Source organism: Polypterus senegalus, chromosome 9, assembly GCF_016835505.1.
Source record: "Polypterus senegalus isolate Bchr_013 chromosome 9, ASM1683550v1, whole genome shotgun sequence".
NCBI lineage: Eukaryota > Metazoa > Chordata > Cladistia > Polypteriformes > Polypteridae > Polypterus > Polypterus senegalus.
In genome coordinates, this window is record NC_053162.1 from 40056274 (window position 1) to 40076631 (window position 20358).

At 41.7% G+C, this 20358-nt stretch overlaps 1 protein-coding gene across 1 annotated transcript; it reads left to right on the forward strand.

Moving 5' to 3' along the window:
- The first annotated feature begins 326 nt into the window (after positions 1-326).
- Positions 327-20025, forward strand: LOC120535245 (leucine-rich repeat-containing protein 36-like). The gene is made up of 11 exons (XM_039762956.1): positions 327-483; positions 1701-1795; positions 3817-3875; positions 7877-7928; positions 9176-9556; positions 10638-10909; positions 15367-15514; positions 15677-15870; positions 16616-16727; positions 18331-18427; positions 19334-20025. Exons 1-11 carry the CDS (start codon positions 362-364, stop codon positions 19515-19517), a joined length of 1716 nt encoding a protein of 571 aa, XP_039618890.1. The 5' UTR covers positions 327-361; the 3' UTR covers positions 19518-20025.
- Positions 20026-20358: the final 333 nt, after the last annotated feature.

Consider the following 20358-nt stretch of genomic DNA (forward strand, 5'->3'; position numbering starts at 1 on the left):
CGTCTCTCTTCAGATGAACCTGGCAAAGCAGAGCTGCTTTATATGACAACTCTTATTGTGCAGAATGGTGTGTGAGTGAGTGTGTGTATCGGCGTGTGTGCGTGTGTGTGAGTGTGTGCTGCTGAGCCTTTGAACAGGAAGCCGGCCGTTTTCAGTTGCAGAGAGGGAGGCTTTCCGCTTTCACGGCCATCAGCTTTACCTGTTTAGTGGCTTGGCTGGGTACTGTAGTTGCCGTAGCGACCAAGCCAGTTGCTGGCGTCCCAAAGAAAGTAAACAGCTCACTTGCTTTTTGGCAATGCTTAGATAAGGTTCTGGAATATCTTCACTCTGGTCTTTTCTCAAACTGAAGTTTGTCTGAAAAATGGCAACACGAGTCTTTTTGCGTTCTGACGAGGAGTTTATGAAGGACAGTGAGAAGGACATTGCATCTCTATACCTTAACAGCCCAGAGTCCCTGGGTAAAGGCATCCAAGATAAAGACAGGTGAGGCTTCAGCTGTCCACTACCCATCTTCTTGTCACTTTCAGATGGCTTTTAGGTTCCTTTTGCAATTTCTGATGTTTTGTGGACTTTGGGATATCTCATAGCCTGCTGTGATTTGTGGGGAGAAGTAGGAAAGCTCATTAGGAGTCACGAAGGGCCTAAACACAGTTGCTGGTTATAAATAAAATTAAACTACCAAGTGTTTAAAAGAGCCCAAGTAAGATAGCATAATGTGGGGATGTGATTAAAAACATAGGACCCTACTTTAGACGACGTGTGCAAATGACAAACCGTAGTAGCTGGTAAGGGGAGGAATCTGATAATAAAGGGCTGACCAAAAGAGATATGAGGAACATGGCCTTGATCAGAAGTGGGCTGGTGTATTGTGTCTGGATTTGGGACACTTTCTCAGTATTCATGTAGATTTTCTTTGGAAAGCTGCCACTTTTAAATGTGAATTTTGGATCTGTGAGTGAAGTTGGTGGAAGGCACCAATTTCTTCTGGAACAGGCTTCGATTTTCATGGTTGTGACTAAGATGAATCAAATATGATAAAGGGTGGGTAAATGAAGATCGTGTGATTGTTTTATTTGTATGTTCTGGACAAGTATTTGCACCATGTGTCATCATTCATTCATTCATTCATCGTCTCTACCTGCCAGGTACAGCAGGATTAATGTTCACCAGAATGAACTTTGTGACATTCCCATTCAAACCATGTGTGAGTGACAATCACAGAGTCAAACTGACTTTTAAATCAAAATAAAGCAGAAGTCTGCCACCTTTACAGTCTAAAGAAGCCACATCTTTTTAGTTTTAATCTCATTATGTAGACATTTTTAATAAATCACAAATTGAGTCTGTATGGGCTTATGCTCAGTTCCTTGGCATATAAAATTTATTATTACCAACAAAAATTGAACAAATCTAATTGTAAAATGGATTAAGATAATAAAGTCCCAACACTCAAATCTGATAGGCTTTCTTAATAAGCAGGTATTGTGTGCAGCAGCATAGCTTCTCTCAGAGAAAACTCACCTTCTGATTTCACAATTTCAGTTTCTGCCAGCTCACCATAGTATCACATTTCCAAGGAAACAAAGCAATCAGTACTCCTTCAGTACCTGGAACAGAGCACTGATTGTAGATATGGTTAGCCAGACGTGACCTCTCTCACTAGAGATGTATACTTAAGTTGCACTCTTTTCTTATCTTAGAGATCTCCTGAAGAAGAAATCTGGACTTGAAGGTCTTCGAGGTGTCAATTTGCCAGATAAGTTTAAGTGGAATCTTGGCTACACAACAGAAAATGGTAAGCATTCTGTTTAAGACACACGCAAACACATGAAATTTATTTGGTATGTACAGGGTACCCCAATCATTCATGTGTCAGATCACCCTATAATAAGGGTGGGTTCCTCCAAAATAAGAAACAAGGAGAAGTTGAAAAGAATGCCCTTTCCTTGAGGATGTTTGCCACAGAGAAGGTTCAGAACACTTTGTATTTTCCTCTGTGCACTTATGGAGGTCCCTTCATCTGATAAGGACCCTCGGTGACACCAATCTTCAGCATTTCTCTCTCTGTGTCACTATGTGTTGTAACAGTGTGCTCTCCAGTAAGGATTTCCTTACTGCTATCTGTACCAGTTTAGAGCAAACTGGTTTTACTATGGAGATTGGTATTGTCTATGCTGTGGTGCATGCAGGCCTAAAAAATTAGAACAGCATTCAATACTATCATCCCCAGGCAGCTGATCAGTAAGCTGAATCTGCGTGGACTTAACACCTCCACCTGCAACTGGATTCTGGACTTTCTCACTGAAAGACCCCAAACAGTACAGATTGGGAATTTAAGATCTAACACCATCACACTGAGCACAGGTGCCCCCCAGGGTTGTGTGCTGAGCCCACTACTTTTCACGCTGCTGACCCATGATTGCACTTCCAACTCTGACACAAACCACATTATTAAGTTCGCCGATGATACTACAATAGTGGGACTCATCGAGAACGACGATGATGCGGCGTACAGAGAAGAGGTGGAACGGCTGGCACTTTGGGGCAAAGACAATAATCTGTCTCTTAATGTTGAAAAGACAAAAGAGTTGATTGTTGACTTCAGGAAGACCAAGGCTGACCATCTTCCACTCACCATTGATGGCGTCACAGTAGAGAGAGTGAAGAACACCAAGTTCCTCGGTGTTCACATCACAGAGGACCTGTCCTGGACCAAAAACACCACCTATCTTACAAAAAGAGCCCAGCAGCGTCTCTACTTCCTGCGACAACTGAACAAGGTGCACCTCCCCAAACCCATACTTACCACCTTCTACAGAGGCACCATAGAGACCGTCCTGACCAGCTGCATCACAGTCTGGTATGGAAACTGCCATGCCTCCGACCGCAAAGCCCTTCAGAGGATTGTGCGGACCGCTGAGCGCATTATTGGCAGTTCACTACCCAGTCTGCAGGAGATCTACACATCACGCTGCCTTCATAAAACCACTAGCATCATGGCTGATCCCCACCACTCCTCCCACCAACTGTTTACTCCTCTTCCATCTGGAAAACAACTCTGCAGCATCAGTAGCAGGTCTGCTAGATTGTGCAATAGTTTCTTTCCTCAGACAGTCTGGCTCCTGAACACCATGCTGCCCTCCTCCACACTGGACTCTTTACTCCTTACCCTCTCTGGATTACATAGCACTACATAACACTGTATATTTCTTTTTATTATATATATATATATATATATATCTTGTGTATTGCACCTTTTGACTCTGGAGGACAATATTTTGTCCTACTGTGTACTGTAAGTATATTGTTAGGATGACAAAAATAGCTCTACTTGACTTGACTTGACTTGAACTTGATGTTAATTTGGAAGAATTACTTGGATAGAACTAGCAAGCTTTCTTGGGCTGAATGGACGGCTCTTGTCTAAATCTTTCTAGTGTTGTAAAGACAAAGAATGTATCGAATTGACCACCCCATAGTTTGCTTGTGGTACAGAGAAGTGCATTTTGCAGACATGATTCACATCTAATTCTGCTGCCCAGTGGTTTGGACAGAGAACATCTAACATAGGAACTGATGTCATGAACCCCAACCATCAGAACTCCACAATCCACTGCCTTTCCCACCAAATTCTTGTAGGCTTGACAACAAATTCAAAGCAAAGGAGCACACACAACTATAACACACTGAGATAAAAGACAATGGGTACTTTTTAATGGATATATAGTTTAGAACTGGTTACCCTGGAGGGGGTATTGTGTTTACTGTCAGATGAGGTGTCCTGTCATCTCTGTAAAATTTTACTTTGTGTCACAGGCATTCAGGAGAGCATCACACAACGGGACCCCCAGCTAGCCCTCAGGTCTACGGAGAAGGTCAGTTCTCTTTTACAGTGGGCTTCTTCTGGATAGGATTGGTGAGTGGGGATTTGGAAATGGGTGTCATGCCAGTGTTGTGCAAAAGAGCGGAAGCCTGTGGAGATTCAGTTCTGCCTCTTATGATAAAAGGGACACTGCTTGGGGAAACATTGGAAATTGTCCAAACAACTCCAGGCTCTGGGTAAAAAGTAGAAATCTGGGATAAAAAATGATTCTGGGATTGAAAATTGAGCAGTGGGAACTAAAACTATGATGCTGGAGACACAACTGAAGCAGCAGAAACAAAATCAATGCTTAGAGGACAAAACTCAAAGAACATGAGAGGAAACCTATGGCGTGTGAGAAAAGAAACTGAAAAATATGTGGCAAAACTGGCAATTTGAGGGACAAAAAGAGTGTTATGTTGGAATGAAATCAACTCTGCAAAACCAGAGCTGATGTTGTGAAAGAAAACAGCTGTTTCAGGACAAACATGGTATTGTGAGGGTGAAACTGGCCTTATAAAAATGAAATCACCACTTTAGAGATGAACTCAGCCCAGCGGGAACAAAGCTCGGACTGCAGGAATGAAATATTTTAGGGAGAATAAAAATAGCACAAGGACAGAGTTGTAAGATTAAACCAGCGTGGTGACAAAATCAGCTGTGCAGGTTTAAAAAGTAGTGAAGGGGCAAAACGTGTGCTATGAGGATGAAATCAGCACTGAAGGTTAAGTCTCCTGTTCTTATGATGCCCTCATCATGAAGCCAGCATTGGAGGGATACTTAATCCTGGAAATAACATGCTTCAATGGTAACAGGGGATTGTGGGGTTCAAAGCAGCATGGTAGGTTCAAACCATGGCCTCATAAGAGATGATCAACACTCTAAGGATAAAGTGATGTTATAATGTTGAAATGAGGGCCACTAGGTAAAAAGTTCTTAACAGTGCTAATTTATTAAAAAACACACACACACACACACACATATTCCTACTTACTGTATCATCTCTCATTTTGAAGACTTATATTTGGGTGGTGAGAAGAATAGTGATGTTAAAATTCAAGAAATTTGGTAAACAGTTTGTATAAAGAATCAGAAACATGTAAACGCTTACATGGAATTCAAGACTTGATGTCAAATTGCAGCAACTAGAAAAAGGCAGATTTTAATTTTCATTTTATTCCATGCTTGTTCTGCTGAGTACCAGAAGACCCACAGCGTTCCTCCAAAATGTCTGCTAGACATTTGACAGAAAGGAGCAGCAATTTATTTCATCCATCCATTTCCAACTCGCTGAATCCGAACACAGGGTTACGGGGGTCTGCTGGAGCCAATCCCAGCCAACAAAGGGCACAAGGCAGAAAACAATCCCAGGCAGGGTGCCAACCCACTGCAGGACACACTCAAACACACCCACTTGGGCCAATTTAGAATCGCCAATCCACCTAACCTGCATGTCTTTGGACTGTGGGAAGAAACCGGAGCGCTCGGAGGAAACCCACGCAGACACGGGGAGAACATGCAAACTCCACGCAAGGAGAACCCGGGTCTCCTAACTGCGAAGGCAGCAGCGCTACCACTGCGCCACCGTGCCGCCCCAATTTATTTCATGTTTTATGCTTATGTGGGAGGTGGTTAGGTGGGTTTCAAATGTGCACCAACTGTTGCCCTGTTTGCTACTAAGATGCTTTACTCTTTTTCCCGTTCTTGCTGTACCCTTTCCTTGCTCCACTATATGGCAGGTGTGAAGTGGGTTGTATAGCAGCTTGTCACACAGAGCTAATTCTGCCTGTTTGGTTGTTTTTCAATTCAGTGTGCGAAAAGAGGAATAAAGTAAAAACAGTATTTGAATAGTGGACTTTAATCAACTAGTGAGACTTATTTACACAATGCAGAGTACGTCTGTTCTTAGTTAATACCCACATGAACTCGCCTCCCATACAGCAAACGTCAAGAAGTAAGTGACCTGTGCAAGGACATTTGACTGCTTTACTGCTTGATCGTTGATTTGCTGAGGAACACTACATACTCTGAAATGGAGGGACACTTCTGTGGGCCACTAAAGCTCATTTCAAAGGTCAGCAGTAACAACAATATGAAAGTTTAGAATCAAAGTACTTTATGAAATAAAACAAGAAAGCATGAAAGACACTCAAAGGCCCCTGAATGCCTACAGTCAGAAAGTCACAACTGTGTTGCCGCTCCAGTAGGAACCAAGAGGGATAAAACCATAAGATTGCAAACATAATGTTTTAAAAACTCATTACAATGTTCTTTTATGAAAGCTAAAATACTGAACAATCAACCAATCTGCACACCACCAGTCTATCAATGCGCCTGTAAGCAGAAAAAGTAGCCCAGTGAGACCCTGGCTACTATGCAGTTTTGTACAAATGTGATGATAAACATGGATTATCGTACCCACTTCTGTTCTTAGCGTGTCCATGCTACACATTCCCGTATCTCAGTCTCGCTGACATTCGCCTTCTCTCTAATTTATTTGCTGGCTGCTAAACCATAACCTCATTTCCTTGTTGCCTCCTTGCCTGTGTTGTAAAAGTTCCTGTACGGCAATCCTTACTGTTTTTACAATTTCTGATTATGCACATCATTAAAGCACACAGAATGAGGGGGTCTGGCAAAGTAGGCTTCCAAAACCTTTTTACCGGAGACGGTCAGTAGTTGCCTTTTAATAATAATTGATTTGATTTAGTTGTGCAAGTTTGACAAGATGGCTATGCTGGAATCTCATTTTCTCTGCAAAGTGCATTATGATTGGGTGTAAAGAGAAGGGGCGGGGCTCAGGTGCTAACCATTTTGAGGTGTTAACCTCAAATCAGGTAAACGTTTAAACATTTTTAGTTCATCCCTAGTAAAGAATCATAAAAACAGTGAGGTGAAGGTGGTTGGATGGTGTTGTCTTGTGTTAATGTATGTTCTCTTTGAAGTCTTCTTAAGAATTTTTGAAATCCTGTTTTGAAATGGCATGAGCACCACCACTTTGTGATGGTTGTTGTTTAGGGTTGCATCATGTGGGGTCTGACATCATAGTTTTGTCAAGGCCCTAATCACTCCATATCATTTTTCTCCAGCGATTTTCAGTCATAGACTTCATTTACACAATCTTAGTGAATTGCTGTGCACTCCCATGGGCATCTGTTGTATAGTTTGACATCCCCAGCAACTCAGTCCACCCAGTCTGCAACTCATCCCAACTAAATCAAGCATTCTTGATTTTGCCTCAAGTAAGTGCGGTGCATGTAATGGGAGCAGTAAGGAAACAGTGAAAGAGCGTGTTTTGGACCTCACAAGCAAAGAAGGCTTATCTGTCTGAAATCTAGTGATTTAGATACCACAACAGAATAGAGAAACAAAAAAATAAATAAAACTCGTCATACCTGGAAAGCATGCATACAGGACTGGCGTGGTCAGAGAGCACATTATTGGCAATCAGAGAAAGGGTCAAGCTCACAATACTTAGGAAATGTAAAGCTGTGCTGGAAAGTCGCCACCGTGACGTGTAATTTGTTGTCCTTACCGACCTACAGTCAAGTAATATGACGTCCTAAAGTGCCAAGATCAGCAAGAGCTGTCTTCAAGTCTGACATCCCCACTGACTAGAAGTCATGGAATGAGGCGTTGGCTTCTGTAAAAACATGTCAGCATGCTAGTCTTAATATCCAGACTTATGGACTTACTAAAAATAGGCAGCAATTACAGTTACAGATCTTTTTTATTTATTCATTACTTTATCAAGAGCATCTCTGACTTAGATTTTTGGATTTTGTTTTGGTTTTGCAAACCTTTGTAATTTTTGATTTTTTGATAACCAACCATTCATTACATTTTTTCTCACTCTTTTCATTTCCTTTTTCTCTGCAAAGACAGAACAGGAAGTGACAACTAACAGAAATGGCTGTGTGTGTTCACATCTGCAGTTGTATGGGTGCACCACCAACTAATGACAATTTACACATCGTCCCAAAACCTCAAGTCTAACATATCTCATGTTCACAGGTACAGGATGTGCGGAGGTCCACAGAAGCTCTGTATAATGATCTTCTTGAAGGTACAGTAAATTTCACTTTCACACTGCTAGCCTGTAACAGTGAGTGGGTGAGATGAGAGTGGAGCTGTCGCATTTGGTCTGAACAGAAGCTGTGAATGGAAAGAAAACAGTTGGCCATGAATGATATAATGCTCATCTTGATGGTAGGCAATTGCATTAAGGCTTTGGACCCCAGACTTCAGAGCCTGAGGCTATGGATTCAAATCCCAGTACTGACATTTTGTGACTATGAGCAAGTCACTTCACCTGACTGTGCTCCAACTGGGAAAATAGATCTGTAACCAAATGCACCTAAAAATGTTGGAAGTTGCCTTGGATAAATCAATATTATTATTATTATTACTATTATTATTATCCAACCCGCCATATCCTAACTACAGGGTCACGGGGGTCTGCCGGAGCTAATCCCAGCAAACACAGGGTGCAAGGCAGGAAACAAACCCCAGGCAGGGCACCAGCCCACAGCAGATTATTATTATTAATTATATATCTTATATATAAACGTCTATGAGTGGAAGTGTGTGTGTCTGTCCGGTCCGGAAGTGAGAGGTGGGAGGTGGAGTCGGAGTGAGGGCTCCTCCTCCGAGGAAACAGAAAACTCTCTTAGCAGCTAATAACACAAGCGAGGCCAGCATGTCAGCAAAATGAAACCTCAGAAGAAAGACAAAGTTGCTTAGCCGCTAACATCGGCAAAACAGCATCCCTTTTACTTTTGCACAAGAGATGCGAGCATGAATCCTCCTAGGAGAGAGATGCCCACAGTAGTTCCTTTCAATTATCTGACATCTCTACATTTCAATTTTTTTCTGGCAATTTCAATAGTTTCTAGGACCCTGGGCTTTTTACAGCACCGGCTTACACAGCTAGTATAATAATAATAATGAATGGTGGCAGTGGCTCACTGGAGGTTTGTCATACTTTTTGCACGTGGGTTTAGAGACAAAGAAGAAGCAGGAGTATGAGGGTGCTTGGGACCGTAAAGATGAATGAAAAAAATGGGACTTCAAATCAATTCAAAATCAAAATCTTTATTGTCATTGTAGCAATGAGACATCGTACAACAAAATGTTTAGGTGCAGTTTTCCAGTGCAGAAAAAATAAAATCAAGTGTACGCAGAATACACCTGCCAGATTTTTAGGTTTAATGTTTTGGATTGGCCATTCAGTGAAGGCAGTTTCAGAATCTTACTGATCTTATGTAGACTACGTTTGAGAATCAGGAAGTGATGTACATGTTTGTCTTCCAGAATACAGACAGCTGCCCTCTCCAGTTCGGTCTTCACTCCGATCTCCAGGGAAATCTCCCACTCGGCTCAAGGAGGGCTTCAGGGTGACATTCGCAGACAACACCACTTTGGACTCGGCCTCTAATGGTAATGTGAAGCCAGCCTGGACATCTACAGCTCAGACTTCTGTGTCCAATGGAACAGAACGCACCTTTGCTTCCAGAGAGTCTCAGACTGCAAAGTCTGCAAAGACGGCCGATACTGATGAGAAGACAAATAATTTGAAGGGTGGTTTGCTGCTTGAGAAGCCCTACCAAACACCCTTCACTAATCTTCTCAAGAGTCAGATCAACAAGACTGATGCTGAGGTGGATGCAGACAAGGCAAAGAACCTGGAACCAGGTGAGTTTGTGGTGGATGGATGGATGGATGAATGGAGCTGAGAGAGGTAGATTACTCTTAAACTGAAGTCCTTCTCCCATGTCCTCTCTGTGTCCCATTCTCCTCTGTTTCTCTAACTCATTTACCATATTAAAGCTGCCTCAAAGTATCACCCATCCTTCAGACAGACCAGTCTATTGGCCAATGTAGAGCCCAAGCCAACTGCTTATCAAAAGAGCGCATCAAGAAAGGAGACATTGTGCCATGATGGCCATCCTGCCCCAGTACTGCACACAATAGATGGTGTTTCACAATATAATTCAGACCTCAACAGGAAAAGTGGAAAAAACAATAATAATGAGAATGATGAATGAAGGACACAATTAACATTAAAGTCTTCCCCCATCTAAAACTGTCTCCATTTCTCAGACAACACATGAATATTTTGCTTGGTTTTGTGCTTCATGAACATTTGAAGCTGCAGCTGGTATAAGGAAGAGCAGAAGTCCAAAGTTAACCTTCTTTGCCCACCTGAAAGTCTCAAGCGTGTTGAGTACTCTTCACTAAATGAGGCCAGTTCTTGGTGGCTCCTCATCTGTCACAGTCTTATCTTGCTTTTTAAACCCTTTGTATTTGGGTAGAGCAGGACTTACTGTTTTTCTCTCATATACTGTAGTTCCCTGTACTGTATCTCCTGGACTTCTTGTTCTCGCAGCCCAGGTGCAGAAGCTATAGGTGGCCCACTATCGTCTGTAGTGTCCACTAATTGCTTCAGAATCCTTATCAAGCTCACTCTTCATTAACAAGGATCAGAAATAAATGCCACACAATTAGTTTTTTGACTACGTTATGTGAGTCAAAGTGATGCCCAAGAACTCATTGACTCAGCTCTCATGTCATGGCTGCCTGAATCCCGAACTATTCAATTATATATTGCTGATTTTACTGTTTATCTTTTTTCTTTAGTGACATCCTTGTTTTCTTTTATGTCATAGTATGAATTTCTGTGTAAAGCAACAGCTTTAAGACACATTTGTGGATGGCTAAATCAGTTATTGGCACTATGAAGAAGATCTTCGTCTTCTCTTTTCTTTTAAAACAGGCCTATCCTCCAAGTACCTGGATCCTACTCCTACCTACTGTGCTGATCGGGTGTCCTCTCATAAGGGCCTGGGTGACAGATTCTCCTCATCTCCTCTCACCTCCTTCACTTTTCCTTCCACCGAGGAACTCCTTAAGAAACCTTTGACTTGGTCCCAAGAGAAAACACAAAGGACTCGTCCTCAGTACCATTCATCCAGTTCATCTATACGGAGAACTGGCAGTTTGAACAGCCTGCTGATGAAGCTGGAGCAGCGAGCACCTGTGGTGGAGGTAAGGTGATACAGTAGGTGGCAATGGACTATAAGGCCGAATTCCTTACTGTTCAGTAAGTTTCATCTGCCCTACACACTTCACAAGGCAGTGGGATTTTAAGTACTAGGACTTGACATCTTTGAGCTAATAATCTGGATGAAAGCAATTCCCAATCAAAGTGATACACCAAGAAGGTTGTCTGGAGCAAGCATGTGGACACTTGAACAAAACATCAGGTAGCATGGCACTATAGAATAGGAAGCTTCCCAAAAAGCAGTACACCAGTTTAGAGTGCTTCAATTGCAAACTGCAGATGCCTCTCCACCTGTGTCTTGTGCATTTTATCAAACCTGTCATCACAACAAGGCCAAAAAAAACACAAGACTGTGACCATCGATTGTCCAACTGGGTCTTTTTAGAGCCGATGCCAATCACCAGTTACACTCCTGATTCTAATTTCTGCTTTTGTACATTAAACTCCTGCATAACCAGCCACATAGAAGCCTTATTTTATATTAAAGTGGTACAATTTTACAAGTAAACTGCAGACCACAAGTGTTACCAGCTCATTTTTAACAAAATTAAATCCTGTAGGCTTATGCATTTTTACTGAAAAAAATAAATAAAATCCCCTCAAAATATCCTTTTTATAACTAATAAAACATTTACAGAAAATAACACTTAGGACATAAAAGAACATAAAATACCACAATTCTAATAAAATGTTTAAAAGAACTTTATCAGGAAAATACAAGGCTAACATCCTAAAGAAGTTTACATATGAAACAGACAAGCTTATTGTTTACTAAGCAGCAATTTCAGATTAATTGTTTTATCTTTTCTTTATCTAATTAAAAATGTGAGCTGCTCTACTAAACACCACCTCAATCACCATTCAGCTCTTTAATTAAGGGACAAAATGAAAAGGTGTGAACACATTAAAGAAGCTTCTCTTTTAATTTCTGCTGGAGATGCGTCTGTTTATATTGTTTTTATTTTTCTGGTTTATTATTTAGGTGATGTGATTTATGGGTCATGTGACTGTGATCGATGTGCTTGTGATGTAAATGGAAGTTCCTGTGTAAAAATGGCTGTGGTGCGAGTCGAGGTAATTCAGTCAGATTAAAAAAAAATACCAAACTTTAGTGTCACTTACTTCCAGTTCAAAGGAGGCCAATTGCTAGGTGTGTTTTGGTTTTGATCTTCCCTTTGCTTTTGTTTGTGTGTTTTGCCTCAGTTCCTTGTTTGCTGGGCATACTTGTTGATCTCCTGGGTTTGATTTTTTGCCTGGACTGCGACAGTCTGGGTCGGCTCCATGCTCCCTTGTCGTTTGCTGGAGGCTTTTCAACCTGAAACCACTGATAGACATGAACCGAGATGAGCCGGGAAAATGAGGATACATGCAACTAGGTTGGTGCAAAAAGTGCCAGTGTTTTTATTAAAAATCTCAAACCAAAAACCAAAGTGCAATTAGTTCAGTGCAACAAATTTTTCTTCAATAAATAGCCAATGAAGAAATATAAATAACACCAAGGTGGCTGTGGAGGTTAAAAGTCATTAAACAGTTCCATAAAAATAAGGTTAAAATTCACAGGCAGGAAGCTGTTCCATAAAAAAAAACTTGTGAGCCCTGGTACATCCGTCAAAATCCAATGGGATCCTGCAGTCAGAGGAGACATCCTTACCGACAGGCACAACCAAGCCTTTGACTGGATCAGGCCCTTGTTGTTGTCATCGAATCCTGTCAGGGTGCTGCACCAAGCCTAGCTCATCCGACTCTCACTGCCATCCCCGGCCTTGTGAAGGAGCTCTTCCTGGAGCTGTCTGTCACTCCCGCTCCCTCAGATTGCACAGCAAGATTGACCCTCAGTCCCCTCTTGAATGGCATTCACTCGCTTCTCTCCTGGGACTCCTCCCAGCTGCCTGCCTTCTTTCTCCCACATCTTTAACCTCCGACTCTCTTTTTCTTTCTGGCCCCCTTGTCTGTTATGCAGGCTCCTTTTATCAGGCCTGATTGGGTGGAGGTGTGATATGCTGCTACCTCCAAGGTGTGAGTGAGGCATCTGACTGATCTGCTCGCCTTTGTATGTACGATCAGCCAAGATGTCCAATCATCCCTGGAGCCTGCACTTCACAGGACACAATGATTTCTTTAAAAACCTGCACTGTGCCACAGAGCGCGCATCACACTGACTACGATTCTGCCACATGTTGTTATTATCTGTCATAACTCAAAATAAATCTAGGGACTCATATCCAAGCTGGATAGCACATGTGTCTTCCTTTCCACTCCATGTAAACTCCTCAGATTCCTTTTTCTCAGTTTATTATTTAATTTTATTTAATTTATAAAGCAAATATTCCTGTCAGCACTCTCTCCTAAAGTCTGATTGTCAGCCTCTCTGTTTCCGAAATGACATGTGTGCTTACTCAGGTTCCTTATCAACTTGTGCAAAGGAGCACTTCAATTAAATTACTGCAAAGCTTAGTAAAGGAATTGTTAGCAGATTGTTTTTTGAGACAGGACAATTTACTGATCACTGAGCAAATAATTCAGAGAGAAAATCAACCGATTTAGATCAGCGACTGATCGATTGCAGCATCACTAATTATGATTCAAGCCTTAGCCAACTATGGCGATTTGGATATGGGTGCCTGATATTGGACAAAATCATGAAGACTGAAATTCTCAAAAGTTGTCTCGTTATATTAAAAAATGCAATGAGGCTGATTCTGACAACCATAGGCTGGTAAGCTTAACCTGCATCACAGCATTGAATGAAAACAAATATTCATGAGCATATTAATAAGGCATACTGTGTCTTGAAGTCTCACATTTTAGTTTAAATTTCAAGCCTCTCATGTGGTACTTTATCAAAAGCTTGCTGAAAACAAAGATGAATAATATCATGCACCTGTTTGATTGTGTGCTTTTGTAGCGCCCTCATTGAATTCCAGCATATTAGTGCAACACGATCTCCCGCGTCTAAATCCCTGTTGACATTTCACTAATAACCTTGGTCATGACATATGATGCTTGATCTTTCCTTTAATAATTGCTTCCATTATTTTACCCATGATGCATGTTAAGCGATCCTATAGTTTCTTGGATCAGCCAAATCACCTTTTTCATATAATGGGATAAAATTATCTAACTTCTAGTCTTTTGGAATTTTTCAAGTGTGTAGTGGTTTTTGAAAAATACGTGTCAAGGGATTGTATACTGTATGTACTCAGTAACTCCATTAAGTGCTTGAGGAGAAATCTGATCTGGTCCTGGTGACTTGATCTAAGCAGAACTTCTCTCTTTACAAGTTCCAAATCATTAAGAATTAGTACTAAGGATTCCAGCTGTTATTTTAAAACAAGTTCTTCAACAAGTGCATGGCGGCACAGATGGAAGCCGCTGAAGTGTTAGAAAGTTCTTCTTAGAACATAAAAACATAAGAAATTTTACAAAAGAGAAAAGACCATTCAGTCCATCAGACCCGACCCGTAGCTAATGGTTGAGCTGTCCCAGTATCTCATCCAGATAATTCTTAAAGGTTGTCAAAGTTTCGTCTTCAACTAAATGACTTGGTAGTTTGTTCAGATTTCCACAACTCTTTGAATAAGGAAGTGCTTCCCGGCTTCAATCTTAAATTCCTTTGCTTTAATTTCCTCTGATGTCCTCAAGTACGTGATTCACCATTAAGCTCAAAGAATTCACCTGGATCTACTATACCAATGTCTTGGAGAATTTTGATGACCTGAATTAGGTCCCCATGCAGCCTCGAGGATAAACAGGTTTAATTCTCTTAGACTGTCCGAGTATGACATGTCCTTCAGTCCTGGGATGCACTCTGTTGTTCTCCGCTTCACATCATCAAGTGTTGCTATGTCTTTTTAACTGTGTGGTGACCAGAACTGTGCACCATACTCCAAATACGGTCGATCTAGTGCATTATGTAGTTTAAGCAGAACGTGCCTCGATTTATATTTAACAGTTTTTAAGATATAATCTAAAATTTTATTTGCCTTTTTGGTTGATTCTTTTCATTACTTAAACAATTAAAATATTATGTTGACACAAACCCCTAAACCCTTTTCAGAGGTTGCTCCTTGTAGGACGGTGTCTCCCATGTTGTATTTATAACTACCGTTCCTTTTGACAACATGTAGCACTTTGTACTTTTCTGCGATAAACTGCAGGGAACCATAACTTTGTGGAATAAATTAGCAGGTAAGGATGTACAGTAGATAGAAGTTATAAATGGGGGCTTTAAAATTGAATTTGTTAATATTTCACACAGTTGAGGTGTACAGTGATGGACAAACTGTATTAAGCTAAATGTCCTGTTATTCTCAAACTTATCTTTTAGAGTTCCACTTTCTGCAGATCTTCCCCGATAACTCCTCACTCATTTATTTCACTCAGGCTTGTGAGCTTCAAAGAAAACATCAAGTGCATCTTCTGTATTCCTTGCTTCTTTCAGGTTTCAGAGAGTCTGGGTAACCCGGCGCCACACAGCACCAGCCCACTTCCTATTTCAAATATCCTTTCAGTGTTGAAGCAACTCCTAGACCTTGTTGACCGCCACTGGAATGGCTCCAAATCACTGCACCAGAATCACGAGTTCTTGAGTAAGTTATTCCTGACTGGTACTCCAGTCTCCTTTGCATGTTCCCATCTCGGCGCTCTGCCAGCATATGCCCTTATAGCAATCGGATTTATGTTTTCTAAGCTCTGAAGGCCTCACACAACAGAGATAGAAAGCCAGTTCACTTTTGTCTGTTTTCTTGCAGCTCCAGCACATGATTTGCTGGCAGGACTGAGCACCTCAGCAAGTGTAGATTCTCAGCAAATAAAGAAGCTGGAGCAGAAGATCCAAGAACTGACTGAAGAGAACAGGTCTCTGAAGAGCCGACCCAGTATGATGCTCAATTCACTGGAGCTGCAAAAAGTTAGGCTGCAGCTGACAGAGACCGAGGATGACCTGGTAAGTAGCAGACAGCTTTCTATTACCATTATTGCCATCCAAATAGGGAAGTATGATGGGTATACAATTTTCAAAAGTGATCTTGTCTACTTTTTTAAAGAATTTGTATTCTTGCAGGATGTTACGGTGCTTTCTGCTGTTATAAATCGAGAATATTTTATCCAGCATCCTGGGGTCAGATTCTGGATCACATCAGCTGGGTAGAGATGCACTGGGACTCGAGGTGGTATGAAATAGTTAAGAAGTTTGGATAGTGTAGGGTATTAGGTGGCATTTGGAGGGAGCTTTGGGCTCGGGTTGGAAGCAGTAAAGTAGGACCCTGTGTTTGGAATCAGTCAGGTGACACGTTTCCATCACGTGTAATCAAGCACGGTGTTGTGAGGAGAGGTTGCATGGAATATTGAGGTTGGTTTGGTTGGTTTTAAGAAGGAACTGGAACGGTAAGAACATTGAGGTTGAATGGAATAAAGCATGGTCTAAAAATAAGGTTTGTAGTATAGTACATTGAGGTGATACCTTGACAATGACAGGGATTGAACTGGACTCCAGGATCAGGCAGGCTGGTGTAGAACAGTAACATGGATCAGAATCTCATTCATTGGGAATTTCCCCTTGGGATTAATAAAGTATCTATCTATCAACTTTTGCTAACTTTATGAAAAGGGAACTGGGAACTCTCAACGAATGAAAGACAAAAACGTATGTAGAGAATTTGTGTTTCATTTCACCCATTCTCCACCTTTAGGAAGCCCTGAAGACAAGATTAGCTGATGTGGTGCAAGAAAATAACAATCTGAGGATGAAGATAATGAAGACAGAATTGAATTCCTCATCCTCCCTGCTCTCTCCTGGAATGGGTACTAACTGATTTGGGGTTTGCTTTACTGAGGATATGAAAAGGCTTGTTAGAAACTGGGACAGCTTATGTCATTTTGTCATCTACAGGACAGCAGGCAAATGTGGGGAGGCTGTTAGTGCACTGGATTTATGACTCTCGAGTCTTACGCTAAAGTTCTTCATGCTGGTTATCCCTAAATAGGGTAATTCAGAAAGAACGGAACACTTTTAAAACTGTATCACACAGTAACCAGGTATCCCATGAACAAGTAGACTAAAGCAGTCTGTAATGAACTCTCACAGGTTTTTCTTTAAATGTATAAATCCTCAACCTGTGCCCATTTACTCACATCAACTCTGCAATCTAATCCAGCCCAGGCCCTTTGTATCAAGGATACACAGCTATTGAGTAATGCAGTTTTGAAAAAGTTCAATTCTGAATACTGAAGCCATCATCTCTGGGAGCTTAAACTACAGAGGCTCACGGTCAGCTCTGCATATTTGCCACTGGCTATTGCAGATGACCCCCTGGTCCTGAAAGTGGGACTACTAGAAGGGACACAAGCCTTGGTGTGAGGGCTAGGAGTGAACAGGAGTGGGTGCCAGGCTGATACGGGGTATGGACAGAGGGACTGTCCTGAGCTGAGGGGGATGGGGATAAAGGTCAGCTGCCTCTGCTGGAATTTGGTGACACAATAAGAGGGAAGACATGTAAGCATTGCCAGTCTTTACTTATCCTCCTATCCAGTTATCAAGGCTTGGCATGAGGTGGACACAGAGTTGCCATGGCATGTAAGCATCAGCTGGGGTGGACAATATCTGTGATGTGCATGCTGCCATTTCTACTGCACACAATGAAGAATTTTGCTGTATGCACTACAATCAACAAAACCACTACTGATTTCATTATTATTATCATTATGGTTATTACTCCTAGTAGTTGTAGAAGAAGTAATTCAGATTCAAGTACCCTTTCAAGTACAAGAACCCTATTTTTATTAGTAGTAATAAAAAATTATTATTACTACTATCTTTAATAGTAGTAGTAATTGTAATAATTATTATTATTAGTAGTAGTAGAGTTAATTTATTACTACTTGTTGTCACTCCACTGTGTGGAGGCTGCATGGTGTGCCCATTTTCCACAACTTTTTCTACAAGTACCCTATTATTAGTAGTAGTAGTATTAATAAAAAATAATCATAATAATAGTACTCTCCAGCGCCATGATGAAGTTCATTTTATGAAACAGAAGGTACAGTCAGTGTACATGCTGTCCATTTATGCTCCCAGGTCATGAAACCTTGTGAAAAAAATAAATCTATAATAGAAAATCTTGGATATAATTGTGTGAAAAAACATGAAAAACCAACTTATCAAAAGAACTCTGACTTTTAAAAATGAAACTAAATCTTTTGTTCGCATAGTACCTCACAAGTAAGAGACACTTGCTGTGGCACACTTGTTTGCATAAATTCCTGCATTTCTCTAAGTGGGCTAACCCACCTGCTCAGGGTAGGAGCGCAGGAAGCAGACCAGCGCAGTCTGCTTTCCATCACATCAAAACAAACAAACACAAATCTTCAAGGCAGGCACTAACAACCTTCATGTTCCTGTGTCCAGGTACTTCCCAGAAGATGACAGATCTAAGTGTCAGTCAGCAAATAAAGCATTTTGGCAGACTGGAGGAAGCCATGAACATGCTGCGGGAGAGCCACAGGTATGACCCACGGGGACTGCAAGCATATGCCAATGATATTTAGTTTAACACAGGGGTATTTAAGAAGGTCTGCGGATCACTGTGGCCTTCCTGTAGTCGCCTTTTGTGATTCTCTGTGTTTCTTTGTGCCCAGCTATGCAGCCAGGCACAACTCTGAAAAAATAGTTAACTTTAAAAGTAAATTTGGAATTTGAAGCTATGCAATATGTGAATTGAGACTGTCGTTTTAGATGTATAATTTGTAGTAGTCAGTGCTGCTGCCTCTCCATACCAGTTAAGGGTATTGAAGTCCCAGTTTGTCATTGTGTGTGTGTGTGTGTGTGTGTGTGTGTGTGTGGAGGCTAAAGGGTGTTTCTCTTCAGGTACCCTTCATTCCTCTGGGCTTTCATAGAACGTGTGCGTGGAGTTAAACTGAGACTCTACATTGACCTGGCATATGAGTGTGAGTGTGCGTGAAGAAGGCTGGAGGCCTCTCCAGTGTTCCTGACTTAAACCCGTGGTTGCCAAGCTAGCCCTTCATGATCTTGTACTGGAATGAAACTGGATGGGCAGGTATGTTTGATGTTAGCTGATAAACTGTCAAACACAGCTGCCTCACAATTTCAGACACCCACATTAGATTCCTGTCCCGTCACTGTCGGTGTCAAGTCTACACAAACTTACTGGATCTGCAGAGGCCTGGTGTCCTCTCACAGACGTGTATATTAGGTCAATCAGAGACTCTAGGTTGGGTGTTTACGCCCAGCCATTGACTGAAATCCTGTCCAAGGTGTGTTCCACTCTGGTCATCTTGTAATAGTGAAAGCAGGATTGGACACAAACTTAGAAAGCTGAGCGATTATTTTCAGAATGTTTGCCCAGTTTGCTCTTCTGCTGACTGCATATTTAATGTCTTTGGTTTTGCAGGTCCTTGGTTTCCACAAATGAGTATTTACTCCAGCGGCTTAGCAAAAGTGGGGAGCCAGCCAGTCACCCTCTTGATGACTTCTCTTCCAAAGCCATTGCGTCTCGACGTGCCACAGGGTCACCCCCTCTGACGTCTGCTGCACGAGTCAATCAGTACAGCCGGCTCAGCACATGCCCCATTTGACTCAATTACACCTGATTTCAGTCTTGAAGACAAACCGAACCTCCAGACAAGACTTGGTCAACGCATTTAGTACCATAAGCATTTAAAGAGATTGCAAAGGGAGCAGAATTACCTCCAGCCTTCCAGCTTGAGCCTCTGTGACTTTGGATGTGCCCTCATGTGTCCTTCAAGCATTGCTCTCCGACTGACCACCACAAAGGTCATACTGCAGTGGGATTTCTGATTGTACCTCCATGCTTATCAAGGAGGATGAGGACGTCACTGAACACAGAATATTGAAAGGTTGATAAGCAGGTTAAGACCACCCAAGCTTGACCGTTCATTTACATTCCAGAATTTCTGAATGCATGTCCTTTGAAAGACTCAGTAAACGGCACACCAGGGAGGGTGGGCTGCCTGGACACGGAGTTGGATGCAGTCTTGCAGTGACTGCCTTTACATCAGGAGTCATTCAATGGCTGAATTTTCAGAGCGGATTTCTGGTCCTGGTCTTGGAGGAGCCACTGAACAACCTTCTTAAGTACGGCCAGCTTCTGCTTTTCATTAAGCCTTTGCTTGATTGATGATCTGCTTTTTCTGGCTCATCTTTTAGCTCAGGAACTCCTGCTATGAGCTGCAAACCTTAGCAAACTGTGTGTGTGAGTGAAGTTCCACTTACTTTAATAGAGCGCCTTTCACCGAGTACAGGCTAAAAACACTGGAATAAGTCTAGAGGAGAAACACAACAACCTGACAAGTTTCATGACTTACAATCTCACAACACTTCACATTAGTATCACCCACAGCACAACAGGTTGCTGGAATTGGGTTAAAATAAGCATGAAGTCCATCTGCTCATTCT

Excerpts from the sequence above, each read along its gene's own strand:
- LOC120535245 (XM_039762956.1), top strand. The coding sequence starts at position 362 with ATGGCAACACGAGTCTTTTTGCGTTCTGACGAGGAGTTTATGAAGGAC. Across the intron at positions 9,557-10,637 it reads GGCAAAGAACCTGGAACCAG|GCCTATCCTCCAAGTACCTG; the intron begins GTGAGTTTGTGG and ends CTTTTAAAACAG. Across the intron at positions 18,428-19,333 it reads ATGCTGCGGGAGAGCCACAG|GTCCTTGGTTTCCACAAATG; the intron begins GTATGACCCACG and ends TTGGTTTTGCAG.